This window comes from Fusarium oxysporum, chromosome II, assembly GCF_013085055.1.
Source record: "Fusarium oxysporum Fo47 chromosome II, complete sequence".
NCBI classification, from domain to species: Eukaryota; Fungi; Ascomycota; class Sordariomycetes; order Hypocreales; family Nectriaceae; genus Fusarium; species Fusarium oxysporum.
In genome coordinates this window covers 647,888-675,186 of record NC_072841.1, presented here as the reverse complement: position 1 = coordinate 675,186, position 27,299 = coordinate 647,888, and the positions used below count along the sequence as shown (strand labels likewise).

Genomic DNA, 27,299 nt, shown 5'->3' with positions numbered 1-27,299 from the left:
AATTTCCCTATCCACACAGTAAGACCTTGCGCCGTGACCCTGCATCGCGATCCCGATCGATCGGATCCACCGTCGATTAGACAATAAGTTAGAAATCTGGGGACCCGGAATGCATAGTGGGAGAGTCTCAAAATGTTATTTCAAGTCTAGCAATGAAGCCTAACCTTATTCCTCAGACTCGTTATCCTTGTCAAGTACATGATTTGCCGGGCGCTCAGGCACAAGGAAAACGGCGAAAGATGTTGAAGGGAGAGATATGCAGAACATGACAAAGGCAACGATGAGGTTTGTGAGAGATGGAACCTTGGCAGCACCAACACCAAATGCCAAGCATGATCCAAGAGATTCGAAAGATCGGACCAAGCCAACAGCGAGAGTCAGGGTCTCAACGTCCTCAAAGAAAGTTCCGATGATCCAGTACACAAACATGTAGTGCGATTCGTTCATGAATCTGATTTGTTAGCACGTGTTTTCGCATATATAGGTAGATGTGAACTTACCGAAGAAGAACTTGGACAGCGAATCCACGACCGAAGCCAGGGAGGTCCCAATCGAGAGTAACAGCAGGGTTGGCGCTACGATACTCCAGCTCCATAGCAAACTGCCAACCAAACAGAGCAGTCATGGTAACAGCCAAGAACACCCATGTGATTCTGGCAAGCTGAGGTCGGCTAAAGTACTTGAGGTCGAAGAACCAACCCCAGAAGATATTGGCACCAGTAGCAGCAATACCTGAAGTCAACGACGCCAAAGCACGAGCTCGGACGGAAAAGTAGTTGACAAGATAAATGCCGAGGTACGTACTGTTCCAGTTGAAACCGACGAGAATAGGAATCAAGAGGAAGAATTGCTTGCGCTTGATGAGAGCGCCCCATCGTCTGCATTGTTCCTTGATACTCTTGTTGGTTTGGGTGTGAGGCAGCTTGGAGCCATCAGGTCGGATGACCTTGTTGGGAGGTGAGACTAGAAGGGCGAGAGGAAGACCGAGGCATTGGAGAGCGATGAGGACCAGATAAGTGGTGTATCCAACACGACCTCTCTTTCCGGACTCAACGTTGAGTGAGAGCTGAATGGAAGAGCCAATGAGTTGACCAAGCTCACGAAGACCGAGCCAAATTCCAGCTACATAGGTTAGCATGGTAACTTCACGATCAGATCATGCCACTTACTGAACTTTCCACGATCCTTGACATCACCATATCCCAAAGCAATGGCACCCTCCGAAGCCCAAAGAGCAGAAGCACCAATACCGCAAGTGGCACCGCCAAGGAGTACAAACCACTCAACACCATATCTGTTATTGGTGTAAAGCGCTGCAGAATAAGGTGCATAGCCAAGGGTACCGATAACAAGAACCCATTTCAGCCCAATCTTATTGGCCAGGATACTGAAAATGGAACATCCGAAAACCATGATGCCAAAAGTGAGTGAGTTGGCGCCATTGACAAGGTATGGTTCCTGCTGACCACCAGCGCCGGTATCTACAATTGTCAGCGATGTAAAGTGAACAGACGGTAAACATACTGTTGAGGGCATTCCAAATTCCTGGTTGAGTAAAAGAGATCAAACCAACGATTATGACATTGAATAAAGGACTGCGATACCATCGTGTAAACCGAGATACAGGCTTAGACTGTTCAGTGACATCCTTGACATCTTTATCGCTGCCCGATTCGATCACAGCGTTGGACGACATTTTGACGGCTACGCAAACATCCAAACCAAAAACTCAATTCAAAAATAATTCCAACCCTCACCTCTTATAAATCCCTCTCATATCACCATTCTCTCAAAAGATTTTCATCAATGGAGTATCAAATGTGGATTGATACAAGGTTAGTGCACAACTCTTCCGAATCAGGCTAGAGTCGCAAGTTGCCCGACGATATAGTCAGTGGCCATTTCCACTTTTGCGACTGTCCGTTCATTTCGTGCTCGACAGGGTCGATGGCGACATGATAATCTGTGTAGTCTGTGGCTAATGCATCTGCAAGTAATATAACTTATCGATAGGATCAAATAACTATGCATAATCTTAATCATGCCTATTAGTGAACCGTTGAAGATGCATCTCCGCTTCGCGAGTCAATATCGGAAGCTTAAATACTGACCAATCATGTGTGTTTCCGACGAACTGACTCGAGCTCGAGTCGGAAACGTCTCCGCCTCTCAACTCCCCCATTCCCCCATTACCCAACTTTGTTTCTCATCACCTCATCGATTTCCCATCGTCGGTAACAGATCAACCTCCGACTTTTTTTTTGTCCTTTTGAATCATGGCGGGGCGGAACTCTGACTCTCAGAGCCAGACATCCCCGCTCGAGTCTGGTGATTCGCCGCGTCCGAGACAAGCTGCTTGTCTCGTATGTCGTCGCTCAAAGATCAAATGCGACTGGAAACCTCACCAGGAACGATGTAGGAGATGCATACAGCTTGACTGCGAGTGTGTGCGTCCTGCATATCATCCCGGACGACAAAAGGGTATTAAAAAGTAAGCTTCCCCGCATGTTGCCGATCTGATGTTGTTGTTGTCTATTCAATGCTGACTTGTCAGTAAACGAACTGGGTTGGATAAGGCGCTGTATCAGATTGACCAGGCCGTTAAACGCGCCCGATCAGCGTCGCAAAAGAATCCGGAAGATGATAGGATTCTGAACCATTTGCAGGAATTACTCAGCAATGCGAATACACCTGAACACGCGACTACTCGTGGGTACAGTGTCAGCGGTGATGGCGATGAAGATGCGTACTCGGAAGAGGAGGAGGAGCAAGACCCTGTAGCAATGCCTGATTTCATCCAGAGAACGCAACAGAGTCTTGCTATTGATGACGCAGAAAATCCGCTACAGCTTCTTGCGAGGGCATCGTATATTCAACCGTCGCCTGAGTCGCGGCATGGCAATTCTCCACAGCAGGCGCATACGGCTAGTACGCAGGGTCAAACGGAGGATGAAATTCAAGCATTCTTTGCGCCGGCGCAAGTTCATCTCGATGTTGGGCATGATGTTGATCCTGTTTCTCTGGGCCTTGTATCTGAGGAGGAAGCAGATAAGCTCTTCAACTTGTGAGTTCATCACTCCATTTTTGGCGCGTACTAACCGCGTAGTTTCCATCGGAACCTCGCGCATACACGATGGGGTCTTGATCCGAGGATATACACCGTCGAATTCACGCGTTCAAGATCAGCGTTTCTTTACACGTCTATCATGGCTGCATCTGCACTCTTCATGCCATCAGCAGCCGCTCTCTCAAAACGATTATCGAATCACGCTAGAACTCTTGCGCATAGAGTCATGGTAAATCGGTATCGATCAGTTGAAATTGTGCTTGCATTCATGGTTAATATCCCATGGATGTTTCCGGGACAGCACTCAACTGACGATGAGACATGCACTTACATCTCGATCGCCAACACAGTTGCTACGGATTTATCACTTCACAAGAGTCTAATCTCACCGGAAATGGTTGGCTCAGGGTCTGGTATTGGCCTAGCAAGAGGTGACTGTCTCGACCCAAGAGCTGCTCTCGCAATGGATGGGTTCCCTGAAATCGATCCATGGTCAGAAAAAGGACGACTATTTCTGAGAAATCGCGAACGATGCTGGCTTTCGTTGTTTGTCCTTGAGCGAGGAATGTCTCTGGCTAGAGGGCGTCCGTTTTCAGTACCGATGACAAGATCTTTGAAAGATTGCGATAATTGGCATCGTTCTGAATATGCTGATCCTCTTGATGGTCATTTGGTTTCCATGGCGGTGCTAAGAAGAGATCTGGACGCACTTTTCGCGACTGTTCGTGCTCTTTGTGATGGATCTCAGATGGCTTCCAGCGACGGGTCATTAATCGCGCAATCGTACGTATGCCACCAAGGCCAGTGACGCAGCTAACAGTTACAGAATTCAAGGGTCAATCGAACGGTTTTTTGATCAATGGTACACCGAATGGGGAGTGTCGATCGGGAAAGGACCAGGTAAGATTTATGGCCTCTCGACAAGGACCACGCTGACCATCAGATCGTCGTCTTCCTCCTTACGTCGAAATTCTCGTCACACATACCCGATTGTCTATCTACGGTGGAGTGATAAACCATCCAACAGCACCACTCGAAGTCCGCCGTTTCTTTCACACGGCTGGTCTCTCATCCGCCCTCAACGTCATGCGAGCTGCAATCCAGGGAGAGTCACAACTGCAGTCAATGCCGAACAACACAGCCATCATGATTTCATTCGCAGCCTGCTTTGCCCTTACACTAAGTTCCTACGCAACCGGTGGATCAGCCCTGGCACCAAGTGTCCGCAACCTCATCGACGAAACAGCCACAGTTCTGGAAAGGATCGGAAAAGTCACACGGCATCGTAATGGCCTTTCCATCAAGTACGGAAAATACCTCAAGCAGATCGTGAGAAGGGCAGCGACAGGAGATGGTATCTCAGACCCGAGAATGCCAATTGTTAACGAAGCACCAATTACGACTCCAACCTTTTTGGATCAGCAAGCGTTGTGGCCCGAACCGTTACAGTTCTCAGCAATGTCTGATGATCAAATCGTTCAAGCGTTGAATCAGCCAGGCAACGATTTTGAGCCTTCGTTTGGGGGATTATCATGGGAGGATATGACGAATTTCGAATGGCTTTACTGGCCTGAAGTTGGTATATAATTGCTACATAAATCAACAAACAAGTTACTTGCTCAAATCAATATCTCACTCAAATCCAGAACGCGAGTTTCTCAGCGCAGTGTTTCCTTCTCCGCTGCACTAATTCCACCGAGCCAATCTATCGAAGTAAGCTGTCGAAGCTTCTCCATAAACACAAACGTCAAGACAGTATGCGGTCTAGAAAGTCAGCTTGGTCCCAAATCAGAACGGAAAACGTACGTAAGTCTCAACCAAGCAGGAGTCCAGCCCCTCATAAGAAATCGTGGACCTTCTTCTCTAAGGCCAGTGCTCAGAACTTGGGCTAGGCCTTCTTTTCCAGCGCTAGATTGCATTCTACTCTTGAGAACGTCTGCGGGAGCACATAGAGTTGTTGCCATTGTTCCAGCGGCTAGGGATGAGATAGCATGTGTCTTTGTATCATCTCCAAAACCGTTGCTGACGAGGTATTGTTTGGCGGAGGCGTATCTGAGTTGTTAGTCGAGTAACTCGCAGAAGTAGCAAACTTACGTAGCGATCTGAGACACATCTAAATTTGTTAGCAATGTTCACACATAGAGCAGGAAACTCACTCATCAAAGCACTCCTCGCAATATTCGGAGCAATTCCCTTCCAGAACGCCCTCATGCCTTCTTCGCTATACACTCTCGCCAGCGCATCAAAAGCATGAGCATATCCGAATTGCTGCGCAGGAGCCTTTGCTCCATCTGCACACATACGGACAAGGACAACTTCAGCTGGATTGCCGACTAAACCAGCAACACCGCCAGCTACACCTGCGCAGGCGATGTTCTGCGCAACTGAGAGCTTCTTGCCTGTGTATCCTCTCAGTTTATCTGAGAAGTATGTGTGGAAGCCGAAACGGGCGGTTGAGTATGTTCCTTGACGGAGGATGGAAGCTGATAAGCCGTTCCAGAGTGATGGGATGCCTGATAATTAGTGGGTGGACGGTATAAAGGATGGGGAAGCTTACCATCTCGTGCGGCGAAGCGATAGAGGACGTTGAGCATGGAGGCATTGCTTTTGAGGACTTGCATGCGACTAACTGGTTAGCTTTGAGATAAAAGTGTTTGCTGAGAAACTTACTATTTCGTTTGGTCCAAAGGGTGGGCTTCACATGTTAGTCAAGCTCTCCATCGATGAGAAAGACATACTGAAGCAAACAGCCATGCAAGCTGCAGCACCACTGCAAACCATCAGCCATATTCATAACGCACTCGAGAAAACATACCCAAGCCAAAAAGGCTCCTTTTTCTTATCAGAACTCATTTCAACAATATTCTAACCTAACAAACTGTGATCTACTCCTCTCAATCCCCTTCCATCTCATTGTTTTGTACATTTACACATGCTCTCGGCGTCCAGATCTAGTTCCGTCCGCACATCCATTCTGAACCCCGTAGGAAAAGCGGGTCAATCCCTCGGTCTCCAACTCTGACTTCCGCCCATCATCGTCATTATCACAAAAGCGTCAATACATCCTCGGCAGAAACACAATGTCAAACGAGAAACAAGCAGACATGTCGAAACTATCTACATCGCTGAAAGCGCTTATCAATGCGCCGTTCGCAAAGCCAGGACCTCGTCCTGCGCCGAAACAAGTACAGGAATTGTATGAGGCGATCGCAAATGATGCCGCGATTAGGAACCTCGGCCCAAAGTCATGGCTAACAGTCTCTGTATGTTCTACCACAATTGTCGTATTAATCAATTGCATATACTGACGATTTAGGCTGCTGCGACGTTTACACTCAACTCTCCCGATTCTTTACCCGTTCTTCATCGCGTCGCGTCCGCAAAAGATCCCAACTCAGCTGTCCAAAATGCCGAGTTCATCCGAGAAGTTGGTCTCAAGTGCATCAGCTTCAACGGCATCCCACGAACGATCAATTCCCTAAATGCATTCCACGCATCGCTACCCGAAGAAGTAACATCGAAACTCTGTACGAAACCGAGCCGACAATCGACGTCGCAAAACATCGACGAGGCGTTAGCGCGCGGTCGCGGACTATGGGATTCGATCTACAGGCCGTACGAAGACAAGCTCTTCGAGAAGCTGGCGCTTGCGCATCCCGATTTACCTGTTTACATCCTCAGCAGCCATTACTCTGCTCTTCTCTCCGATCCTCCTGCTGCACAGCGCGATACACTTGCTAGTCTTGGGCGGGTTCATACCTCTATGATTGCTATTTCGTGTCTACGTGCGCAGACTGGTGTTGGACCACAGGTTTTGTCGCATGTGTTTGGGTTGAGAAAGGCGCTTGAGGATGGGACGTATAAGAACGATCAGGATGGAGAGAGTGAAGAGGCTGTGCAGTATTTGGCTAGTGATGAGGGTGGGCATTGGATCTTGAATACGGTAGATAAGATTGTTGAGGCAATCGGTGGAAGCAGCTTTGCGCCTGGTAGAGATTCTAAACTGTGATAGACACCATAGACATACAATTGGATTATTAAGCAACTGAGTTCATGCGATAAAGCCATTTGCAACGATCTGATCTCGGAATGGCTGTAGAGTTCAACGGCGAAGGAGTGCAACGTTTGCGCATCCTCCGCCACTTCAATTGGCTTCTCAACTATATACAAGAAACAGAGATTCAACCCCCATCTAAGTCTGTCCCTGGTAAAGAGCAGGACCCTTTCCATCAAAGAACGTCTCATCCAACAGCGACAGCAGCACCTTCTGACCCGCCCACTGCTCCTCAGCATTCGGTCGAATCTGCTCGGGTGGAAGAACGAAACCATTCTCACCAGTATCGCGCTGCTCAATAGTATACGAGAACTTGGCTCCTCCGACACTATAAACATGATCAGGAGCAGCACCAGTAGTGACGTATAAGACAGCACCGCTAGGTCCAAAAGTATACGTCGTGTGGTCATCTGTGCTCTCGCGAATAGCCTCGCTGACCAGCGCAGCAGCCTTAGTCCACTTTCCAAGCTCAGGTGCGTAAAGGTCTTCCTTGTAGCCGAAGGGAGAGAGGATGTATTGTCCGTAGCTGTGCCAGTCGATGTACAGCGCAATGCCCACGGTATCGCGAAGCTGGCGGACAAATTTATCGAGACCTTGGTTCTCTGGAGTGTCGGCGGGCTTCTCACCACGATAAACCTGGGAGCAGGGATCTGTGGAAGCACCGCGCTTGTTGGAGTCCCAGCCGAATTCCCAGTTGCGGTTGATATCGCGACCGTAGCATGATTGGTTGGCTGCAGTGGCGGGAGGAGGTTGACGGTTCTTTCGCCAGAGACGATCAGCGGTGGTAGAGTAGACCTAACAATTAGCTTAATACGTCAATATGGTGCGGGAAACTCACAAAGCCGTCGGGATTGACAAAGGGAAAGATGTAAAAGTCGTATTTGTTCAGATAAGACTGGACATCTTCATCGCCGCTCTTGAAGCCCTTGACGAGTTGAAGGGTGATGTATTCGAGTGTCTAACGGTCAGCCACGAAAGTCAATAACAAGGCAGCGAACTTACAGGACCGGAAATCCATTCACGAGCGTGGACAGTTCCGTGATAAAGCACAGCAGGCTTTCCAGGACCGTCTTCTCCCCAAAGATGCAGCCCATAAATATTCCTCTTCTGGTACGACTTGCCCGAAGACACCAGCTTTGAGTTGTTAGGGAATTGCGCCTGCAAGTCACGGAAGTAGTCGATGTGATCCTCATAGTTGTGAAACTCATCGAACCATGAATCATCATCTGCCTGGCGCTTCCACTTCTTGCGGGACACGCTCTCGCCCGTAATTGAAGTGCCGAGGTTCTCATGCAGAGTGGTGTAGTCAAGCTTCAGACTCTCAAAAGCGCTGATGTCATTGGGTGCGACGACAATGTCAACGTGCTGGTAGCCATGCTCCCACTCATCGAAAGTCACAGGAGTGAGCTTCTCTTTGATGGCGGATTTGCCGTGGGTGTTTACACGAAAGACTTTATAACCGTCATAAGACTTGATCTCAGTCTTGGGAACAGCAAGTGCGCCCAAGGCGAGAGTGAGGAGGGAAACGATTGAGTACCTCATGATTGATGCGTGTCGATCTAACTACGTGCAGCCCAGCACTGCTATATAACCGTCTCCTCATTCTTGGCGACAGTAAAATCGGGCAAACTTTTGAGCACCGCAGATGATCATCAGCAAAACAGGACCTTCCCCATCGGCGCTGGCGTTCACCTACGCTATAACAAGGTATCAATGGCGCAAGTAACCGTTCAACCGCCCTGCCGATCGCCCAAATAGACTCGTAACCTTAATCTATTCCCCGCAGCGGAGCCCAACTTTATTCCAAGCCACCAGGGTTCAATGACGAATCTTCAAAAGTTCCACTCACCACACAAAAGTGCAAGTACATCATTACACAAAAGTTCATTAACTCTTTCTATTTGGTATCACTCCATCTGCTTCAAATCATCCACCACCGAAAAGTCTGCATCCGTCTTACTCCTGACCTCATCCACACTAACCCCCGGCGCAAGTTCTGTAAGCGTAAGAGTACCTTGCTCGCGATCTACCTCAAACACACACAGATCCGTGATGATGGTGCTTACTACACGTGCGCCTGTTAGTGGCAACGTGCACTGCTGCTTGATCTTTGATGAGCCGTCCTTGGCGCAGTGTTCGGTGGCGACGACGATCTTGGTGTTGTCGGGGTTGGCGACGAGATCCATCGCGCCGCCCATGCCTTTGAAGACCTTGCCGGGGATCATGTAGTTGGCTAAATCACCGACTGCGCTGACTTGAAGGGCCTGGGATTGTTAGTGGAGAAATAAGGTGAGAGGGGTTTGGAGAACTTACGCCTAGGATTGAGACGTCGACGTGACCGCCACGGATCATGCCGAATGATTCGGCGGAGTCAAAGACGGATGCGCCGGGGACAAGGGTGACTGTCTCTTTACCAGCGTTGATGATATCACTAATTTGTTAGCGACGCTTCACACAGAGACGATTAACATACGGATCAACTTCATCCTTTGTAGGATAAGCACCCATTCCAAGAATACCGTTCTCAGACTGGATATGCACAGTCGAATCGGCAGGGAGGAAAGAAACAGCCAGTGTAGGAATGCCAACACCCAAGTTAACATAGTAACCGGGCTTCAACTCCTTGGACGCTCGTCTGGCAATGCGATTTCGTCGCTCTTGCGCTTCATTCGTAGCCTTGGGTGGTCCATCCGATCCCTCTTCTCTCAACTTGAGAACCTCGATATTCTTCTCGGCTGTCGATTGAACGATTCGGTCGACGAAGATTCCGGGGAGGTCGACATCGTTGGGATCGATTGCGCCAACTTCGACGATGTTTTCGGCTTCGACAATTGTGAGTTTCGCGGCCTTTGCCATGATGGGTCCGAATGCTTTTGTTGCGTATCTAACTTGTTAGCATCAACTGAGAGTTCAATTGGGCAGACATACCGGAATACACAGTTGCCTTCCTTGTCAGCCTTCCAAGCTCGAATGATAGCTACATCGCCTTCAATTGCCGTCTCCATCAGGAATGTTCGACCGTTGAACTCGCGTGTTTCTCGCTTTCGACCTTTTTCGACAACAGCACCCGACTTGTCTAACCGCACGGGGATTTCTCCATCCTGCAAGAGAGTGTCTAACTTGTTAGCTTCGCTCTATCAACTGACGGATAACGTACGAGCTGCAGTTGGTGTGAAGAATGCAGGGATGCCAGCGCCGGCAGCACGAATGCGCTCAGCTAGAGTTCCTTGGGGACAAAGCTCAATAGCCAATTCGCCTGTCAAGTACTTCTTCTCCAACACCTTGTTGTTTCCGAGGTATGATAGGATCAGGCGATCGACTTGACCAGCGCTTGTGAGCGTTGCCAAACCGCCTTTGCCTTCAACGCCAGCATTGTTCGACACAGCAGTCAGCGAATTGAGAGAATCGCGACCTCTTCTGTTCAGCGCTCCAATCAATGTATCTGCGACACCACAGAGTCCAAAGCCCGAACTCAACAGTGTTGAACCGCTCTTGATATCCGCAACCGCAGCGTCCGCATCTTTAAAGAGCTTCGACCCTCCCCGCACCGCCAGCGCAGGTCTTGTTGTGCTGAATTGGCGCGCTGTGAAGCTGCCTCCCCACGTCAGAGGTCTCGCCCGTAGTCTTAGTAGCTTCGACATGATTGCTGTGATGTTTTGTTTGGCGTAGTCATGATTGCGACTTGCGATATGTTTAAAGAAGAGTATCGGGAGTAATTGTGGTTCCGAGTGTGCGGCGATCGGGAGCAGAAGTAGGACCGGAGAGACGTCATTTTCGGCGGGAGAACTGGCACCGATGAGCTTGAGCGGGTCGGACCCTGAACATTGACTTCGGACTTCGGGTGTGAGGAAGAATTGGATCTGAATGAACGTGATAATCTCTGTCGGTTGGAACGCGGTGTTTGGTGTTGGTTTCGCGATTGATTCAAAGCCACCGGATCATAGTTGATCCCATACAGCTGAAGCAATACAGGGTACCCAGGTAAAAGATGTCTAAAGCATTCTCAGTGAAGTCATACGCGACACCCACTCTGTAGCTCGACAGGCCTTCAGTTCGGTATCTCATTCTTAGTCATAGCTCGATTATATGCAGCATCACGGTTAATTGTGGACCACGAAGATCATCAAGTGAAAGTCAATTGTTGTGTTGAACAAGCAGCAATTTGGGTATTAATCTAGTCTAAAGACGCTGACAACTCAAAGCAATTACAATTATTTGTTAATAGGTTCCCGATGGAAGCGGTTAGACTCCCAGCCATCAATCTCATCAACATGAGTCTCGCGAACAAGCCTATAACCACCAATCTTGGGAAGAATGACAGCCCAGATGAGCCAGTAGAAGGCACCCGCGACCAAGATAGCGATACCGACAACGCAGTGGATGTAGTAAGGCATGCTCTTGTACTGGTTCTGGCTGGGATCATCGGGAGCGATAAATGGTGCGATCACCAGGTACATGTTGCTGAGAAGGAAGAAGACGGTGACGGGAAGGGTCGCCTTGATCGGAGGGTTCCAGTTGTACTTTGCGCCATGGAGGTAGAGATGGACGAGACCACCAGCGACAAAGGTGTTGACGATCGCAAGAGGATAAGAGATGAGGCTGATTGGTTAGCGAGGTTGACAGACAGAGTTGAGGTGAATACATACTTGAGGATGAAGTTGTAGGCATCTCCAGGAGGAGGAGCCAGGATGACAATAACGCAAATAACCCAGTGCTCAAAAAGACCCGCGAGAGGGGCGTTGAAAGGTCGGTTGCTAGCCCAGAGACGGGAGAAAGGCAGAATACCCTCGCGACCGAGTTCCTGGACAAGACGACCCTGAGAGAAGATGACACTGAGGACGTTTCCGAAAGCCGATAGAGCGACAAAGACAGACATGGCACGCTCAGCAGCGGGGCCCATGACATTGCGGAAGAGCGAAGCAGCGACAAGACGCTCAGAGGCAATGATCTCAGCCTTGGAAACGGCGGCGAAGTAGGCGATGTTGACGAGGATGTAGATGATCGAGACAGAGATGATGGCAGTAGGAGCAGCGATCTTGAGGGTTCGCACGGGGTTGCGAGTCTCGCTGAGGGCATAGTTGGCGTTGCTGTAGCCGACAAAACTCCAGATGACATTGTAAAGAGCAGTGACAACACCATAAGCGCTGCCGGTAGTACCCTCAAAGGCGTTCTTGAAGTTGTTGGGCTTCTCGTCAGTCTTGAGATGACCGCCAAGGGCAACAAAACCGCAGATGATCATGATGAAGACGATGAAGAGCTTGATGATACCGAGAGCATTCTGAAGACGAAGCCCCCATTTGAGAGCACATCCGTGGATGAGGAACGCAGTGGTGATACAAGCCAGACCAATACCACGCTGGTTCCAACGATCAACCTCGGTATTCGCAGCATGGAGGATATACTCTCCAAAGACGACAGAGTTACCAGAAGCCCAGCCCATGAGAAGAATGTACGAGGCGTAGATGCCAGTGACGAGGAACTTGGGCTTGCGGTAGATGAACTCGAGATAATTCTTCTCGCCACCGTTCTTGGGGATACCGGTTCCCCATTCGAGGTAAACGGCCGTACCAGCAGCGGCGATGATGGAACCAACGACCCAGATGATGAGAGCAAGACCTGGACTGCCGAGAAGAGCGAGGATAGAGCCGGGTGTAGCAAAGATACCGGTTCCAATGACACGGTTGAAGATGAGCATAGAAGCGCTCAGAACACCGATCTGGCGTTTGTTATCGGCAGCGTGTTGAAGACGGCCTGTAAAGTTAGTGACGTTCTCATCAAGGTATTGTGCCTAGACATACCCTCTTCACTGTCTGAACCGACATAGTTAGTCTTGTTAGCCTTGGGCTCAAGACCCTTGAGATCGTCGTTACTCATGATTCCGACTCAGTTCTTCAAAACAAAAAGCCAATCTCTGATGAGCCATCTCCAACAAAGGGGATCCCCATCCCCTTTAATACCTCCCCATAACTTAATCCCCATGGGAAGGCAAAAAATTAAAAAGCTTGGGTGATCCACAGCGCAGCGGACCCAAGAATCTAGAAGGCCGCCAGAACGGCACGATCCTTGAATCGTGCCATTCGGTGAGCCACCAATCATCACCGGACAGTGGATGGGATGAAGCTCTTGGTGGGCAGCTAATGTGTCATGAAAATCTTTGCTTGGTGTTTTTAGAGTGACTAGGACGATGACGCGATCTGAGGTGATCGCACGCTTATTTCCAGTTAGCCAATTGATTTTAGCCAAGACGCACAATTGATCCACAGTTGGCATGGGTACGAAAAAGTCTCCCCGGGCATCGCGCCGCTTGTATATGAATCCAGACTCGTGGGATTGCGGCTTGTTGAGGCTCAATTTAGGTCTTTGTTTTAACTACCTTCCAATTTTAGCTGTGGATATTGGCGTATGAGGTATACGATCGGAAGTCCGGGTGAGTCTGCATCAAGGATCAGATGTACTCGATGGAAGTGGTTGCTTGTCAAGAAAATTACATCCCACGCTCATCCTGGCCAACTGTAACAGGGAGCACCGCCTCGTGTGACATGTCCAGACTCCCCGAAGCATTGCGTGATGAACATACAGACTTCCAAACAGAGTTAACACAAATAATATACTCAATCCCTTTCAGCCTGTTCCTAACCCATAAGGCCGTACTCCCCGAAGATCCCTGCTTGCCACACGGGAGCTGCGATAATATCACCATCGTCGCCTCAGACCACGTCAAGTAAGCTCACCTGCCTGATCTACAATAGCTTGAACAAAAGTTCAAGACATTTTTTGTTAATTCTTGGCTTTGTGTAGTGAATTGCTGAACTATTGGTTTGCTTATATCGAGGCTAACTTGTTGTTGGGTGCTGGCCGATGACGTGCCCGGGCCAAGGGATTGTCCCTTAACTTAATATTTTTGCTCGCTTTCACACGCTTTGAACCGGGTTTCATGTGAATTTATGTATGAAGGATGAAATATGTCAGATATTGACTGCCTATTCTGTGTTTGTTGCCCGTGAATATTGTTTGCCAAGATGATATGGAACTCAGATCATGGAGACGATCATTTGCAATTCAGCCACCAAATAGAGCCATCGCCAAAGGAGGGAAATACCGATCATAGATCGAAAATCCCACGGTCAGCAGTTGGATAGTGTAAGACTTACATGATCTCGTGTCCAATATCACAAATCTCCCCACTGAGAAGGACGATCGAGAACAACACTACTGTATCCTTGACAATGCGGGTGGCGTTAGTTTGCCTGGCGGCTATTAACCTAGCATGATCTCCCGGCTACTGGACCCGAAGGCGTTTAAGGTGCTTCTTTGCTAGCGGAAGAGTTTTTCTAATTCGTTTTCGCTGAGTGGTTGCATGTGTTGAGTTAATGTTGCTTGCCATTACCCTGCAGCTAGCATCTATATTTTTGACATACCGGAGAACCCATCCATAATCTTTTGAGTTATCGAACCATGTTTAATCTTTAATATTGAGTCTTGCTGTTTTAATCGGTGTGGTGTTTAAGTTTATGGTACAAAGGCTCTCGTCCAAATTGTTATGCGACGCGAAAAGGATACGGTCATGGACGACCGCAATCCAGCCAATGCGCAACGACTTTCAGGTCGCAAATTAACGCTAGATATCTCTCATTATATTGTTTCCACAAGTACCAAGTTTGATATCTTTCAGATGATCGCTACCTTCGACTGGCCTTAAAACTTGCGTGTCAACTTTTCAGCTTTCCAGCACATCACCATAATACAATTCTACATATGGTTGATATACCACTCAATGAAACGGATGCGCATCTCGAGGAACACTGAATCCTCTTATGTGCGAGCCAGTATTAATTTCAGAAACTGACATAACCCAAAGAACTCATAAGATGCGCCTGGCAACCTGGCTCATGAGAAGTTGAGAACCAAACTGAGTCAAGGGCATAGACCGCACTGGAGACAAAGGTGATTCGAACCTATTCACTACAAAAGTTGCTCCAACTAAGAGACATCAGGCCTCTGAGAATGGCTGGCTCACAAGAGACTTTTTTTCGACCGTGGCCATCATACCAAGAGACAAAGAGCTCATCATGAGCCTTGACCTGCATCGCCTTTCAAGTTTCACCTACCTATGCAGATGCAGTGTTCCGAACTGTTAAGTTATCTTTATTTCCGCTCGAAGCTAAGATTAAAGATGGAGTGCCGTTGGGAAAGAGCCCATTGACATTTGGCAGATACACAGCTGGCTCACAAGTTTGGCGGAACGCATGAAAGCCATCATGACACATAGGCAAGACCTGAAGTGCCAATATTGGAACAACGGCACGTATAAAGATCTTCTATCTTGAGATAGTTCCTATCAAGAGAGATTTCTGGTTCATTAAACTGTTGGTTGCACATTGGGGAGGTCATGGACCAGAAAAGAAGCGATGGCCTGTTGCTGCTTGGTCTCATGATATGAGCATGCATAAGCCACCACCACATCGCGGGCCAGCATAACAGCAAATTTGATGTTCACTGGCGATAATAGAGTAGCTAGGAGATCGGTGAAGGAGTTCTTAGTCACGTCCGACATTGAGAAGTGTTTGCACCTATGTTCCTAAAGCCTTGTGTGCGTGCCGAGGATGCCGAAACAGACTGTAGACTCCCCAATTGATCGCTATGCGTCGCATAATGTTGATTGTCGACACATGCAACATTAACTAAATGTCAGCTATAAAACTGCCGATAAGAACAGGCAACGTTGCGAGTTGTCAATTGACAGGGACAGTGTGCCGTTGACGATGACGGCATAGTCATGACAAGCGGCATGGCCAGTTAGTGGTTCAAATTGCATGCCGATCTCTTCAACGGTCAGTGAATCAGACACACGCGCAATTTCTAGGCATAAAAGATAACTTTAACATTAGCTCTTTTACCTTGCAAACTCTCTTCATGTCTTTATCTGCAGCCGTATCAATTGCCGATATACAGTCAGCAAACGTGGTGGCTGATTGTGGCGCCACAGCCCCATATCAACGCGTTGCCGGTCAACGCGCCCACGCTCAACTTGCGACCAGCATCTAACTACAGTGACGCAATACCACAACCACTGAACACAACTCAACGCGAACAATCGCAAAGTCATCGCGACTATCGTGGTTTTCGCTGCATAGTCATGGTATCACCCAACAAAGGTATTTCTCCTCATCGCATGCCGCTGCTCCTGCTCACAATCCAGATCCCTACGACTTTCCAGCTTCCCCGTTAAAGACTCGAGACGCTATGACTGCGGAGACCCCTTCCAAGGAAGATGGCTTGGCCCATCGCGAGAAGCCCGACACTACCAAGGCTTCTCCTGCGTTGAGAACCGGAACTCCTCGTGGAAATACTCCTCGAGGCGCAACCCCACGAACTTCATCTCGAGTTGGCACACCCAAGGCTGGCACTCCGCGCGGAACCCCCAAAGTCAGCACCCCTAAAACAGAAACCCCCGCGAAGAAATCTGGCCCCGTCGTCTCCGAATCCCCTGCCGAACCCGCCGAGAAGAGCCCTGAGAAGAACGGCGACAAGCTCAATGGAGACGAAGTGAGCGGTGTTGAGGTCAACGGCGATGCGCCAAAACCCGCCAATCCCGGTTTTAAGGAAGACGTGGCGATTGACGAGTTCGTTGAGCATCGCGTTGACCCCGACAACTCGATCGTCGACATCAAAGTCAAATGGGAAGGCGGCGAAACCTCCTGGGAGTCGGAATGGAGTCTCCAAGAGCAGGTTCCCACGCTCGTCTACAAGTACTGGGAGAAGCTTGGAGGTCGAGAGGAGGCGACCCAGCTGGACGTTTATCACGTGTTCAAGATCCTCAAGTGTATCCCTGCCGCTGGCAGGAAGAAGAGCAGCTACCAGGTCCAGTGGGTCGGATACAAACAAAACGACTCTACCTGGGAGAACGAAGAGAAGCTGCGATTGATCGCACCGGGTGAGCTGGAGAAGTTTGAGGCTAAGCAGTTGGCTAGCGGCGCTTCTGCTGAGAAGCGCAAGACTGCACGTGGGCCTGGACGACCTCGCAAGAAGCCCCGATACGACGACTAAAGGGCATTTGGAGAGGCTGGAGAAAACAGTTGGAAGCGGGTGAAGCAATTGAAGCGATTGTGGGCTATTTACACTTGACAAGGCGCACGCTTTGGCGAAGACAGCCAAAAGGACATGTAGAGAGTACCTGGGCGCACACGATGGACAATGTATTTACTGGATCAAACAACACATTAATCAGTCCTTGCGTCCTCCCCCTTGAGCAATGGGTAATGTCCGTGATCCTCCTTGAACGACATGAGGGAAAATTGCGCAATCACAAAGACCCAGTACAGGTTGTAGGCAAGCACGGATCCATACGTGGCAGAATTGTTCCATCCGACAACAGCATTCAGAATAGCCCAACCTCCACCACCGTTGAGCTGAGGATTACAGCACTGGATTGTCAGTAGGTTTCGCAAGGCTCTGGAGGCTACTCACGTTAACGTGCCAGATACTTCGGTCGATATCGTATGATCCAGGACCATCTCCGAGTTCCGCGGCATCACCGCCGACAACCTTGTTCCACTGCTGTTGCTCAAAGAGCCAGATTGCTCGGGAGAACAGACCCGCTGCGACGAGGTAAAGAAGACATGTTGAAGCGACGAGGAAATATTGCAGTTTCGCAGATGAACCGCCCCTGAAAAGTTAGACACGTTCATCAATTGACTGACCGACTTACCGATAGAGAGCATATCCGACAAGGCCGCCCAACATCAATCCCATGATGACGGGGAGAGGGACGGCAGAAGCGGGTGCAGAGAATGAGACACCGGCGACGAAAACGATGCCCTCAATACCTTCACGAAGAACCGTGATGAAGGGCAACACGAACATGGCGTACTTCTCGAAGAGATTAACCAACCATGCTCGTTTTCCTTGAGCTGTTACTGGTGTCTCGATCGCCTTTGCCAATTTCGCCCTCCATTTATCCTCCATTTTACCCACGCGCAACAACGCACCGCCCATGATGGTGATGATGATGGCCGAAATGAGCGAAAACACTCCTTCGTAGTAATACTCATGGTCAGCCCAGGTATCGTTACCGAGGATATAAAATATTCCGATAATTATACCAGAACCGATAAGACATAACGCAAGACCCAAAGCCGTTCCAAGCCAGACCTAAAGAATCAGCCATTGTACTCTAAATTGGCTCAGTCAAATGTACCTGTGTGCGCAAGGTTTTATAAATGCCAGCATCGCGCTGTGATCCATCAAGCGTCTGTTTCAGAAAAGCCAGCAGCACTGAGACAATGATAGCAGTCTCGAGCGTCTCCCGAAAGACGACGACGAACACGGGCACGGAGAATAAATCGAGCATTTTTGACGATGTTTGACGATGAAAGATCAGAAAGATCAGATAACAGAATTTCCGATAACCGCTTGCCAAGCTCGTCTCTGCCTCGGCCGGGTTTGGAACTAAGGGTCACACGATGTCCACAATTGATCGTATGACCGTCGAATCAAACCAGGCTAAGAAAATTCTGTCCAAAGAGAAGCCCTAAATCTTAAATAACCGCGCATAACATGACATTTTTCTTTTCGTCCGACGTCGGATTATCTGATTGATAAGATCCACTTCCCCCAATCCCTCCTCCAACCTCCCCCAGTCAACATGAGAATCTTACGGTTGGTTTTGTTGCCGGCGGCGTTAGCTGCGACGGTGTCTTATGACTTTTCTATTGATTGGGTTCGAGCAAATCCAGATGGCGCGTTTGAGAGGTCGACGATAGGCATTAATGGAGAGTGGCCGATACCGAGGATTGAAGCGAGTATTGGGGATACGGTTTTGGTTAATGTGAGGAATAATTTGGGGAATCAGTCTACGAGTTTGCATTTTCATGGGCTTTTCATGAATGGCTCGAATCATATGGATGGGCCGTCGCAGGTTACGCAGTGCCCTATTCAACCTGGAGAGTCATTTCTCTATAACTTTACGGTATGTCTCTTATCTCTGTACTGAGAATATGCTGACTTCAAAGATCACTCAACCCGGCACATATTGGTATCACTCACACACTGAAAGCCAATATCCTGATGGACTTAGAGGACCTCTTATCATTCACGACTCAAAGTCACATTTCAAAGGAAAATACGACGAAGAACTTATCATGACTATCTCGGATTGGTATCACGATCAAATGCAGACGTTAATACCAGAGTTTTTGAGGAAAGGAAACCCAACTGGTGCAGAGCCCGTCCCTCAAGCAGCTCTCATGAACGAGACTCAAGATCTCAAAGTACCTGTTCAAACAGGCAAGACGTACTTTTTGAGGTTGGCGAATATCGGTGCTTTTGCGGGACAGTATTTCTGGATTGAGGGACATAACATGACGATTGTTGAAGTTGATGGTGCATACACGAAACCGGCACAAGCGAATATGGTTTATTTATCTGCTGGACAACGATGCAGTGTGTTGATAGCAACCAAGGACGACGCATCAGCAAACTTCCCTATTGTTGCGAGCATGGATACTGTAAGTTTGTTACTCTTTGATTTACGTCACTGACCGTTTAGGATCTATTCGATGTTCTCCCCGATGATCTCAACTGGAACGTTACAGGTTGGCTTGTATACGATGAAGAAAAGCCTCTTCCAAAGCAATCTGTCGTCTACGACTTTGATCCTTATGATGATATGGATCTTGTGCCGTACGATGAAATGGTTAGACTTCCTGAACCAAGCAGAAGTATTGAGCTGGATGTCATCATGGATAACCTTCGAGACGGCGCAAACTATGCCTTCTTCAACAACATCACCTACCGAGCTCCCAAGGTTCCGACACTCTACACTGCATTGACAAGTGGAAAGCAAGCGACGAACCCTCAGATCTATGGAACGTATACGCATAGCTTTGTCTTGGAGAAGGATGAGATCGTGCAGTTAGTGATTAACAACCGAGATGATGGACGACATCCATTTCACTTGCATGGTCATCACTTTCAAGTGTTGCATCGAAGCGATGATGACGCTGGTGACTTTGATGGATCAGTGGAGTTTGCAGAGACGCCGATGAGACGAGATACAGTTGTTGTGAACGGAAATGGCAATGTGGTGCTGAGATTCAAGGCCGACAACCCAGGTATGTCGTCCGATTGAGTGTTGAACCAAGCTAATCTTCAGGTGTCTGGCTATTCCACTGCCATATCGAATGGCACGTCACGTCCGGATTGATCGCGACATTCGTTGAAGATCCCCTCGCATTACAAGCTTCACTGAAGCTCCCCCAGAACCATCTCGACGCATGCAAAGCTGGCAACATTCCCACCGTCGGCAACGCAGCCGGAAACACTGATCTCCTCGATCTCTCCGGCGAAAACGTCCCTCCACCACGTCTTCCAGAAGGGTATGTCCCCCAATCTCTCATGCGACACCGCTAACAGTCACAGCTTCACGCTCAAAGGCATCCTCGCATTCGCATTCAGTACATTCATGGGTATTTTCGGTATCTACACAGTCGCATCCTACGGGATGAAGAAAGACAAAAAGACCCCCGAGACAGCACCTCTCCTCGCAGAAGAAGAGCCGCAACATTAGGTTAGACAATAGATCGCTACCAACGCCTTAACCCCTCGTGATAGCTCATTTCTGCTTAGGCGGAGCAGCTGGATACTTCGAGACCTCCCTCAAATGATCAGGCGTGCCCAGTGCCTCCATCTGTCCACCGCGCTCCTTGAATGCGACTTTGCGACCGCAGTTCTTGCAGAAATGGCTAATGTTTGGCGCGCAGTGACATGCGTAAGGGAAAATGACACCGAAAAGAGTCGTAAAGAAAAGAGCGGTTGCGTAAATACTATATCTCAATTAGATACCTCAAGTTTGATCAGTTGCGGAAAAACGTACTGTGTCATTGAAGAAGCAGACTTCTTAACCTTTGTCTCAGCGCGACGCTGACAAAACGGACAATCCATTGTATCAGCCTGATCAGCTAGCAAATGCAACGGCGTAACAGTTTCTCCCGGAGGAACCTGTGGTGTTTGCTGCGCTGCAATGACCATTGACTGATGCCCCGCGTACTGCTGCTGGGCAAGAGCAGGATGCTGCAAGATGGGCGGCGATTGCGTACCGTCCCAGTTCATTGTACTTTCCGGTGCGGGAGAAACGGTCGAAACAGGACGGTATTCGCTTGCGGGGGGAGGGCTCATTTGCGCTGGGCTGGTTTGCTCGGTAACGACCTCGGGGAGGTTTTCGTCGTCAACTTTTGGTTGTCTTTTGTACTGTCAGCGTCGCGTAAGATTTGGTGGAGGGGAAGGTTAGCGTAACGTACTCAATTGCGATTTTCTCGTCTCTGGGGGACTCAGCGTTTGCTGTGTATTTTGGAGGCGAGATGATATCCGCGTTTGTTGTTTCTGGCGATACGGTCGACATTTCGACGGGTGTTGATGAGGCTGTGAAGAAGTTGAGGCTGTGAAAATTAAGATTGAGATTACTGGAATGGACTTAAAAGATGAGAAGAGACACAGCTCGCATTCAAGAGTGCGAGGGCAGATTAAACAAAATACGTAAGCTGGGGAGACCCTGGTTCTTAGCTTGATCCTTACGAGGCGCTTTCGTTTCAGCTGCTGATCCCCGCCACTTTGACCGTTACATGACCGAAAAACATTTTGGTTCGAGATGTCTCCAAAACTTGGCACTCCTGATGCGAGATTCCCAATTCTTTACTCAAAGTCACGAATCGATGCTGATCATGAAGTGATGAGAATGGAAACTGAAACAGAAGATCAGAGCTAATCAAAAGGGACTGACCCGCCGCTGGATTGGCGATTGGTGGTTTGTTGCAGGGTTGTCGGAGGCTTAGTGCTTATCCTGCAGGGATGATCACTGAACTAGCGGAATCCCGTATCCGTCGGACGTTATTGATAAGATGAGTCGTCATTGAATTGCAACGAACCGTTGATGGCAACATCATAGGGCTGAGGTTTTTGAACATTGATCTTGAACATACTCTATCACTTTGAGTTTTGTATAGTCTGTCATATAAATATGGCTTCTATGTGTATTAATAAGATCTGGGCTAATCTCCTCAATGCTATTGAAATTGTTGCCTTCATTAAGACTCTTGCATGTGGCTTTGCAGCTCTAAGGTAGACTGTCACCTCCTTGACCAATAGTGCCAGCCGGTGATACATAAAGGCTGTTATTCAGAGAATTTCAGCCTCTTGTGTAACACACAAGAGAAACCTGACCAAAGAAAACCAAGGACCGCCATGCAGTTGGACGTATGTTTCTTAAGAATGTGACTCTCTGGGGATGAGAACCTCCGGGTGAAAAGAATGAGCAACGCAAAGAGCCACTAATTTTGAGAAAGGCTTTCTCAACTATTATTGTCTCTCAGATTCAATTTTTAGTGAGTAGGACTACAATGGAGGCTCAAATACAAAAGTCCCCAACTGGGCTCAGGATACGGGTATTTTCAAATTTCTCATTATGTTACAGATACTTACGTCATGGACGAAACTACACGGCTGGAGTTGAAAAGCCTCAGTTCAGCGACTGGGTCGCGGATATCTGGAAATGCTTCAATCCTACACTCTGCTGGTGTTGGAGAGTCACTTCGACAATCTTCGCCGTCCTGGCTCAGGAGAGTCGGCTTAGCTGTGCTACTTCTTCTCATCCCTATCGCATATGCAGGTAAGTTACATGAGTCAGAGAAGCACAGAAGCTCGCCGGGGAATAGTTCTCCTTGCCATGATGGTTTCCTTACACGGAAAGAAACAGAGTTCATTCGGCGATACAGTACTCGAGGTTCTCAGCGTCGCTTCCACTCTATGGCCAATTTTATTCGCTGCCGTCCTTGGACCATTACTGAAGTCTATCGCGCTCTTCCGTGCTGAACGAGGGATCAGCATTAGGCTCCATGGAGTTCCTGCTGACCAGCCAGACCACGGCCTCTGCCCTGAAAAACATTCTCACGATGGGGTGGATTGGTAGTTGGGTAATATGCGTCATTGCAGTATGGTCCCTAAGTCCTTTAGGAGGTCAAGCCGCACTCCGCTCATTAGGTCTTCAGCAAAATCCGATGTTCACGGAATTATCGGTAACATACTATCTTGGTAACAACAGAAGTGAGATCTACCAGTACTATCGTTCTGGAGCGAGTGTGTTTATTGGAGCATCGGCTGAACAGTCTATGATTTCTGATATGAGAACCGTTCTCTCTGCCTCGTTTTCAACACAGGATGTCCTTGTCTCTCATGCCAACACCAGTAGTCCACACTACAATGATATAATAACTGACCTTGGCGGGAAGTGGGAAGCGTCTCGCAGAGGACGTAGGGACCTATGGAGGAATATTCGGATACCTTTCCTGGAACTCCTACCAGCATACGATGCCAGCGACCCTCATACTTGGATTTCCGTTCCCGAGTATGAAATCGTCCCTTATGCTTCGTTGATTGGACTTCCGATCAGAGGTGGCTCATTTGAAAGGCCAGGAAACTCAACTATGGCAGTCCATTTCCACTATTAGACTCTTTCATGTGGAAAAGCCTTCAATGGGAGCGAATGGGCCAGAAGTGGTTCCATGGCGCCATGGTCTCACAACACTAGTTCCAGTGTTCCTCTAAGTCAACAATACAATGGTAGATTAGAGCCAAATATGGTGTACCCGAATATCTGGTTCGATTTCCCTAATAGCGCAACAATCACGGAGCATTTCACAGCATCATTCGAAACGGAGCCACAGTCAAAATTACAGCTTGTGATGGGAGGCTTATGCACTACTGCTGTGGGCGAAAAATCGGAGATTCTAAGGCTTTGCGATATCAGCACCTCGTATATCGATATGGAGGTTGCTTGTAGTAGAGCAACAGCTGATGCCGACCTCGTATGTCAGGCCAAACAGGCTAGGCACACACCATCATACCCAATCAAGGGAAACCTGACGGCGCTATCAAGCCTCAAACTTTCCAGAGGGATTTTACGGGAACTATCATCCACAGGCGCGAGTCATCATGTTGATGAATCCAGCACCCTCGAAATGTACTTGAGAGACCCTCTGGGTATTTTCCAGCGAATCTTTGGGGGATATAGAGATGATCCGGAGACTGCTGACAGATTTGCATGCTTAGCCTCTCTTCCACCAGAGGTCATTGAACGAAGACTCGCGACTGCTCTAAATACGATTACTATGTCGACCTATGAAGTGAATGTACTAATTGGCGGTAAAGGATTATTCTTGGATGGAGGGGGACCAGTGCTCTGGCAGAATACTACAGCAACATGGACGGAGTTTGACAAGGATATGTACAAGCTGAATAAGCCGTGGTTCATTACGACAATGCTACAGACGGTGATATTGATGATTTGCGCTGTTGACAATATCGTTGTTCGCCAGCGTATCAAAGCCCCCGATTTTCTGGATAGTGTCGCCGGGTTGACAAGAGATTCTCCATTCGTAGATGTCTCTCAAGACGGAAGTGGAAAAGGTGGTTCAGACAGACTTGAAACGATCAAAGATGCCAAGGTTCGGATTTGTGTTGTTTATCCAGAGCGAGAGATTGGGAAGATTGCTTTGACGACTGAACTAAGCGGTCCAAAGCTGAGATGGGAGCGGAGCTATGCTTAGTTTCTTTTGCCTAATTGATTTATACAATGTTCTCATTCTCTAATTTTGGAATATCTTGTTGATTGGCAAACCGCGTTTAGGAGCTCACTTTGAGGCTGCGTTGATTACTTGATATTATCGATGGCGCTGAAGGCTTGTTGAAACATAGAGGCGTGTTGTTTACAGGTGAGACCCGTGGCAGAGAGCTTACAATCACCACACAAAACTTAGAAACATAGAAGAGATAACAATATGGTCCCGAAGAATTTGATCCCTCACTCGATTGACATTGTGCGTTACTGAAAAGCAAAGGATGTGTTGTATAACTGTCATATCCACAACCAAAGTTCCTGGCTAAGCAAAAAGACCAGTGAGACATGCATGCGGCCCGCTCCATCCGCCTGTCAATTTCCCGGAAAAGCTACCGACAGCATCGAATCGCTGCAATTCTTTGCTTATTGGAGCCCGCTCGAATGTGCGACATACATTGCATTCACAGCATGTCCGTTGCTCCAGAAGAGGCAGCTCATTCGTAACCAAGACTTGGTGAGTGCGACAAGAGAGAAGAGACAAGAGAAGCAAAGACTATAGCTCAATGGTGCTGTGTCCATACGGACCTCACCTGAAGAGCACCGTCAAAAGAGGCGGAAGCACATGCTGAAGATTCAAGTCAACCCCGGCCTCGATTTCTAGCCCCCAGTGGTCCATAAAGGGACTAAGACCAGCTGTAGGTTCGACCTTATTGAGAAAACAACTACCAACCAATCACCTCAGGGCCAGTAGATGCAGAACACATTCAGCTCCTGTTGACTGAGGAGGGGCTTCGACGCACGAACGCGGGGTTGTGAGACATGATAGACTTGCCGAAGTTGAATTGGCGAATTACCTGAAAGCACATCATTATGTTGCGCAAGCAATTGCTTCTGATGTTGCCAAAGGAGGGGCAAAGGACCGATTGAAGTCTGTAGATGGAAAGGAAGGAGGAATGAGTGAACAGGCACTATCGACGTCGGAAGAGCTGAGTAGAGGATGAGAGCAGGCCCGATGTGTATAAATGCCCCAGCCCTCATGTCGACAGTTTACCAGACTCATCTTCATCAACCACTTCACCTTGAACACGATACTTAAAAACTATCATCATGCCTTCTGGTCTTCCCACTGCTCCCGATACTGAGATCGGCTTTCAGCCGCCTCCTCCCTCAAAGGGCCCCCTCGACAAGATCCGCAAAGGTCTTGTCGGCATCATTCCCTTGCCTGAGCTTGGCGAGAAACCTGTCATCTATAATCCCGTCATTATTGTCCTCACAGGCTACCTTGAGACCATCAAGCCTGGTGCTCTTGATGAAGCTGTTCACTCTGCATACCAGCAGATCCCCCAGTTTATGGACAAGCTGAACATCAGTGATGCTCGATCGTTCTTGGACTTTGCCAACGATCTACTCAAATGGGTGCCTCATGAGAACTACGAGGGAAAGGATATCTACGATATTCTCTGCATGTTCTACTTCATCATCGACCAACCTCCTCTGGCGAACCTTCAGACTGCCATCTCGCCTGATCAGGTCGGTCAGCCGCTCACCTGGCTCTCCTCATGGATAGTCGTATATGCGCAGCTTATTGGACTGTTCATGGACTCCCCTGCCTCACTCACGAAAGAGTCTCTTGAGAGTTTCAGCCAGAAGAACTCTCCCAAGTACAATTATGACGAAGCTTTGGTCCCAGAGGGTGGTTTCCGTACCTTTAACCAGTTCTTCTCTCGCCATCTCAAGTCAGGCGTGCGACCTATTGCAGAGCCGGAGAACGACCGTGTCATTGTGTACCCAGCCGACTGCACGTACGACAATTCGGTTGCCAACCAAAACATTGTCAACATTGAGTCTGACGGAGTGATTATGATCAAGAACCTTCCCTGGACTATCTCGTCGCTCCTTCAGGGAAGCGAGTACGCGGATGAGTTCCATGGCGGTGTCTGGATGCATGCCTTCCTCAACACCTTCAACTACCATCGCCAGCACGCTCCTGTTGCTGGTGAGGTCCTCGAGGCGAAGAACATCCAGGGCGCGGCGTACATGGAGGTCAACTCCAAGTGTGAGCCAATGCGTGTCATGTGCGGCCCAGACGCTCCTGATACACCTGGATACCAGTTCTTGCAGACCCGTGGCATGATCATCATCGACAACCCCGTCTTGGGCAAGGTTGCCGTGCTTCCTATTGGCATGGCACAAGTTTCGTCCGTCAAGATAACGATTCAGAAGGGTGATAGAGTTGAGAAGGGACAAGAAATTTCGTACTTCCAGTTTGGAGGATCGGATGTCATTTGTGTGTTCCAGCCCAAGGCGGGGCTGAGGGTTGAGGATTTTGTTGCTTCGTCTAACAACACGTACTCCAAGTATGGTACCATCTTGGCAAGAGCTCCCCAAAAGTAAACAGGGGTTGCTATAGTGAATTTGGGATGCTCTTACGGTTAAGATGATAGCTATCTAGCCAAATAAACGAAACTGACATTGACCTTCCTGTCATACCTGAAATGAGGCCTGCTTTTCTGAGACATATATGCAGCTCTGGCCTGTTTAAGCCCAATGCCAGAGTTTAATCAACCACT

At 48.6% G+C, this 27,299-nt stretch overlaps 13 protein-coding genes across 13 annotated transcripts; 6 read left to right on the top strand and 7 right to left on the bottom strand.

Annotated features, from left to right (window-relative positions):
• Nucleotides 1–165: 165 nt before the first annotated feature.
• Nucleotides 166–1,696, bottom strand: FOBCDRAFT_256562 (major facilitator superfamily domain-containing protein; the record flags this gene model as incomplete). Its single annotated transcript, XM_031172522.2, has 4 exons — nucleotides 166–451; nucleotides 501–1,122; nucleotides 1,170–1,481; nucleotides 1,525–1,696. The coding sequence occupies 4 exons, from the start codon at nucleotides 1,694–1,696 to the stop codon at nucleotides 166–168; spliced, it is 1,392 nt and encodes a 463-aa protein (XP_031049307.2).
• A 496-nt stretch (nucleotides 1,697–2,192) lies between these two features.
• Nucleotides 2,193–4,895, top strand: FOBCDRAFT_256561 (uncharacterized protein). Its single transcript, XM_031172520.3, has 5 exons — nucleotides 2,193–2,491; nucleotides 2,555–3,064; nucleotides 3,107–3,850; nucleotides 3,894–3,967; nucleotides 4,011–4,895. Exons 1-5 carry the CDS (start codon nucleotides 2,277–2,279, stop codon nucleotides 4,652–4,654), a joined length of 2,187 nt encoding a protein of 728 aa, XP_031049305.2. The 5' UTR covers nucleotides 2,193–2,276; the 3' UTR covers nucleotides 4,655–4,895.
• FOBCDRAFT_268594 (mitochondrial dicarboxylate transporter) lies at nucleotides 4,726–5,920 on the bottom strand (the record flags this gene model as incomplete). Its single annotated transcript, XM_031172519.2, has 8 exons — nucleotides 4,726–4,831; nucleotides 4,874–5,119; nucleotides 5,162–5,180; nucleotides 5,224–5,580; nucleotides 5,625–5,692; nucleotides 5,738–5,762; nucleotides 5,806–5,837; nucleotides 5,883–5,920. 8 exons carry the CDS (start codon nucleotides 5,918–5,920, stop codon nucleotides 4,726–4,728), a joined length of 891 nt encoding a protein of 296 aa, XP_031049304.2.
• Nucleotides 5,921–6,109: 189 nt separating this feature from the next.
• On the top strand, nucleotides 6,110–7,116 carry FOBCDRAFT_213892 (uncharacterized protein). Its single transcript, XM_031172518.3, has 2 exons — nucleotides 6,110–6,330; nucleotides 6,384–7,116. The coding sequence occupies exons 1-2, from the start codon at nucleotides 6,148–6,150 to the stop codon at nucleotides 7,074–7,076; spliced, it is 876 nt and encodes a 291-aa protein (XP_031049303.2). The 5' UTR covers nucleotides 6,110–6,147; the 3' UTR covers nucleotides 7,077–7,116.
• A 143-nt stretch (nucleotides 7,117–7,259) lies between these two features.
• On the bottom strand, nucleotides 7,260–8,663 carry FOBCDRAFT_175610 (uncharacterized protein; the record flags this gene model as incomplete). The annotated part of the gene is made up of 3 exons (XM_059608512.1): nucleotides 7,260–7,916; nucleotides 7,960–8,079; nucleotides 8,124–8,663. The coding sequence occupies 3 exons, from the start codon at nucleotides 8,661–8,663 to the stop codon at nucleotides 7,260–7,262; spliced, it is 1,317 nt and encodes a 438-aa protein (XP_059466698.1).
• Nucleotides 8,664–8,992: 329 nt separating this feature from the next.
• On the bottom strand, nucleotides 8,993–10,991 carry FOBCDRAFT_153959 (uncharacterized protein). The gene is made up of 5 exons (XM_031172515.3): nucleotides 10,279–10,991; nucleotides 10,050–10,236; nucleotides 9,595–10,005; nucleotides 9,435–9,552; nucleotides 8,993–9,385 (listed from the first exon to the last, which is right to left on the bottom strand). The coding sequence occupies exons 1-5, from the start codon at nucleotides 10,760–10,762 to the stop codon at nucleotides 9,029–9,031; spliced, it is 1,557 nt and encodes a 518-aa protein (XP_031049300.3). The 5' UTR covers nucleotides 10,763–10,991; the 3' UTR covers nucleotides 8,993–9,028.
• Nucleotides 10,992–11,262: 271 nt separating this feature from the next.
• Nucleotides 11,263–13,267, bottom strand: FOBCDRAFT_213890 (amino acid/polyamine transporter I). The gene is made up of 3 exons (XM_031172514.3): nucleotides 12,920–13,267; nucleotides 11,768–12,872; nucleotides 11,263–11,720 (listed from the first exon to the last, which is right to left on the bottom strand). Exons 1-3 carry the CDS (start codon nucleotides 12,993–12,995, stop codon nucleotides 11,333–11,335), a joined length of 1,569 nt encoding a protein of 522 aa, XP_031049299.1. The 5' UTR covers nucleotides 12,996–13,267; the 3' UTR covers nucleotides 11,263–11,332.
• Nucleotides 13,268–15,934: 2,667 nt separating this feature from the next.
• Nucleotides 15,935–17,168, top strand: FOBCDRAFT_236384 (uncharacterized protein; the record flags this gene model as incomplete). Its single annotated transcript, XM_031172512.3, has 3 exons — nucleotides 15,935–15,952; nucleotides 16,051–16,276; nucleotides 16,321–17,168. 3 exons carry the CDS (start codon nucleotides 15,935–15,937, stop codon nucleotides 17,166–17,168), a joined length of 1,092 nt encoding a protein of 363 aa, XP_031049297.3.
• Nucleotides 17,169–17,254: 86 nt separating this feature from the next.
• On the bottom strand, nucleotides 17,255–18,510 carry FOBCDRAFT_13092 (iron permease FTR1/Fip1/EfeU). Its single transcript, XM_031172509.3, has 4 exons — nucleotides 18,319–18,510; nucleotides 17,830–18,272; nucleotides 17,589–17,787; nucleotides 17,255–17,545 (listed from the first exon to the last, which is right to left on the bottom strand). The coding sequence occupies exons 1-4, from the start codon at nucleotides 18,469–18,471 to the stop codon at nucleotides 17,342–17,344; spliced, it is 999 nt and encodes a 332-aa protein (XP_031049294.2). The 5' UTR covers nucleotides 18,472–18,510; the 3' UTR covers nucleotides 17,255–17,341.
• Nucleotides 18,511–18,765: 255 nt separating this feature from the next.
• Nucleotides 18,766–20,688, top strand: FOBCDRAFT_126352 (Cupredoxin; the record flags this gene model as incomplete). Its single annotated transcript, XM_031172507.2, has 5 exons — nucleotides 18,766–19,089; nucleotides 19,133–19,627; nucleotides 19,669–20,233; nucleotides 20,275–20,497; nucleotides 20,541–20,688. The coding sequence occupies 5 exons, from the start codon at nucleotides 18,766–18,768 to the stop codon at nucleotides 20,686–20,688; spliced, it is 1,755 nt and encodes a 584-aa protein (XP_031049292.2).
• FOBCDRAFT_13083 (uncharacterized protein) lies at nucleotides 20,541–21,598 on the bottom strand. Its single transcript, XM_031172505.3, has 3 exons — nucleotides 21,419–21,598; nucleotides 20,995–21,360; nucleotides 20,541–20,944 (listed from the first exon to the last, which is right to left on the bottom strand). Exons 1-3 carry the CDS (start codon nucleotides 21,517–21,519, stop codon nucleotides 20,734–20,736), a joined length of 678 nt encoding a protein of 225 aa, XP_031049290.2. The 5' UTR covers nucleotides 21,520–21,598; the 3' UTR covers nucleotides 20,541–20,733.
• Nucleotides 21,599–22,598: 1,000 nt separating this feature from the next.
• FOBCDRAFT_256554 (uncharacterized protein) lies at nucleotides 22,599–24,718 on the top strand (the record flags this gene model as incomplete). The annotated part of the gene is made up of 3 exons (XM_059611184.1): nucleotides 22,599–22,782; nucleotides 22,998–23,564; nucleotides 23,640–24,718. The coding sequence occupies 3 exons, from the start codon at nucleotides 22,599–22,601 to the stop codon at nucleotides 24,716–24,718; spliced, it is 1,830 nt and encodes a 609-aa protein (XP_059464050.1).
• A 1,118-nt stretch (nucleotides 24,719–25,836) lies between these two features.
• Nucleotides 25,837–27,123, top strand: FOBCDRAFT_127771 (phosphatidylserine decarboxylase-domain-containing protein; the record flags this gene model as incomplete). Its single annotated transcript, XM_031172503.2, has 1 exon — nucleotides 25,837–27,123. One exon carries the CDS (start codon nucleotides 25,837–25,839, stop codon nucleotides 27,121–27,123), a length of 1,287 nt encoding a protein of 428 aa, XP_031049288.2.
• Between the last annotated feature and the right edge of the window lie 176 nt (nucleotides 27,124–27,299).

Coding starts and splice junctions, on each gene's coding strand:
- FOBCDRAFT_256561 (XM_031172520.3), top strand. CDS start 2,277: ATGGCGGGGCGGAACTCTGACTCTCAGAGCCAGACATCCCCGCTCGAG. Junction 3,065..3,106: donor GCAGATAAGCTCTTCAACTT/GTGAGTTCATCA, acceptor CTAACCGCGTAG/TTTCCATCGGAACCTCGCGC. Junction 3,968..4,010: donor GTCGATCGGGAAAGGACCAG/GTAAGATTTATG, acceptor GCTGACCATCAG/ATCGTCGTCTTCCTCCTTAC.
- FOBCDRAFT_213892 (XM_031172518.3), top strand. CDS start 6,148: ATGTCAAACGAGAAACAAGCAGACATGTCGAAACTATCTACATCGCTG. Junction 6,331..6,383: donor AGTCATGGCTAACAGTCTCT/GTATGTTCTACC, acceptor CTGACGATTTAG/GCTGCTGCGACGTTTACACT.
- FOBCDRAFT_153959 (XM_031172515.3), bottom strand. CDS start 10,762: ATGTCGAAGCTACTAAGACTACGGGCGAGACCTCTGACGTGGGGAGGC. Junction 10,006..10,049: donor GAAGGCAACTGTGTATTCCG/GTATGTCTGCCC, acceptor CTAACAAGTTAG/ATACGCAACAAAAGCATTCG. Junction 9,553..9,594: donor ACAAAGGATGAAGTTGATCC/GTATGTTAATCG, acceptor CTAACAAATTAG/TGATATCATCAACGCTGGTA.
- FOBCDRAFT_213890 (XM_031172514.3), bottom strand. CDS start 12,995: ATGAGTAACGACGATCTCAAGGGTCTTGAGCCCAAGGCTAACAAGACT. Junction 12,873..12,919: donor CGGTTCAGACAGTGAAGAGG/GTATGTCTAGGC, acceptor CTAACTTTACAG/GCCGTCTTCAACACGCTGCC. Junction 11,721..11,767: donor GCCTACAACTTCATCCTCAA/GTATGTATTCAC, acceptor CTAACCAATCAG/CCTCATCTCTTATCCTCTTG.
- FOBCDRAFT_13092 (XM_031172509.3), bottom strand. CDS start 18,471: ATGCTCGATTTATTCTCCGTGCCCGTGTTCGTCGTCGTCTTTCGGGAG. Junction 18,273..18,318: donor ATAAAACCTTGCGCACACAG/GTACATTTGACT, acceptor CTGATTCTTTAG/GTCTGGCTTGGAACGGCTTT. Junction 17,546..17,588: donor GAAGTATCTGGCACGTTAAC/GTGAGTAGCCTC, acceptor CTGACAATCCAG/TGCTGTAATCCTCAGCTCAA.
- FOBCDRAFT_13083 (XM_031172505.3), bottom strand. CDS start 21,519: ATGTCGACCGTATCGCCAGAAACAACAAACGCGGATATCATCTCGCCT. Junction 21,361..21,418: donor GACGAGAAAATCGCAATTGA/GTACGTTACGCT, acceptor ACAGTACAAAAG/ACAACCAAAAGTTGACGACG. Junction 20,945..20,994: donor TCTGCTTCTTCAATGACACA/GTACGTTTTTCC, acceptor ATTGAGATATAG/TATTTACGCAACCGCTCTTT.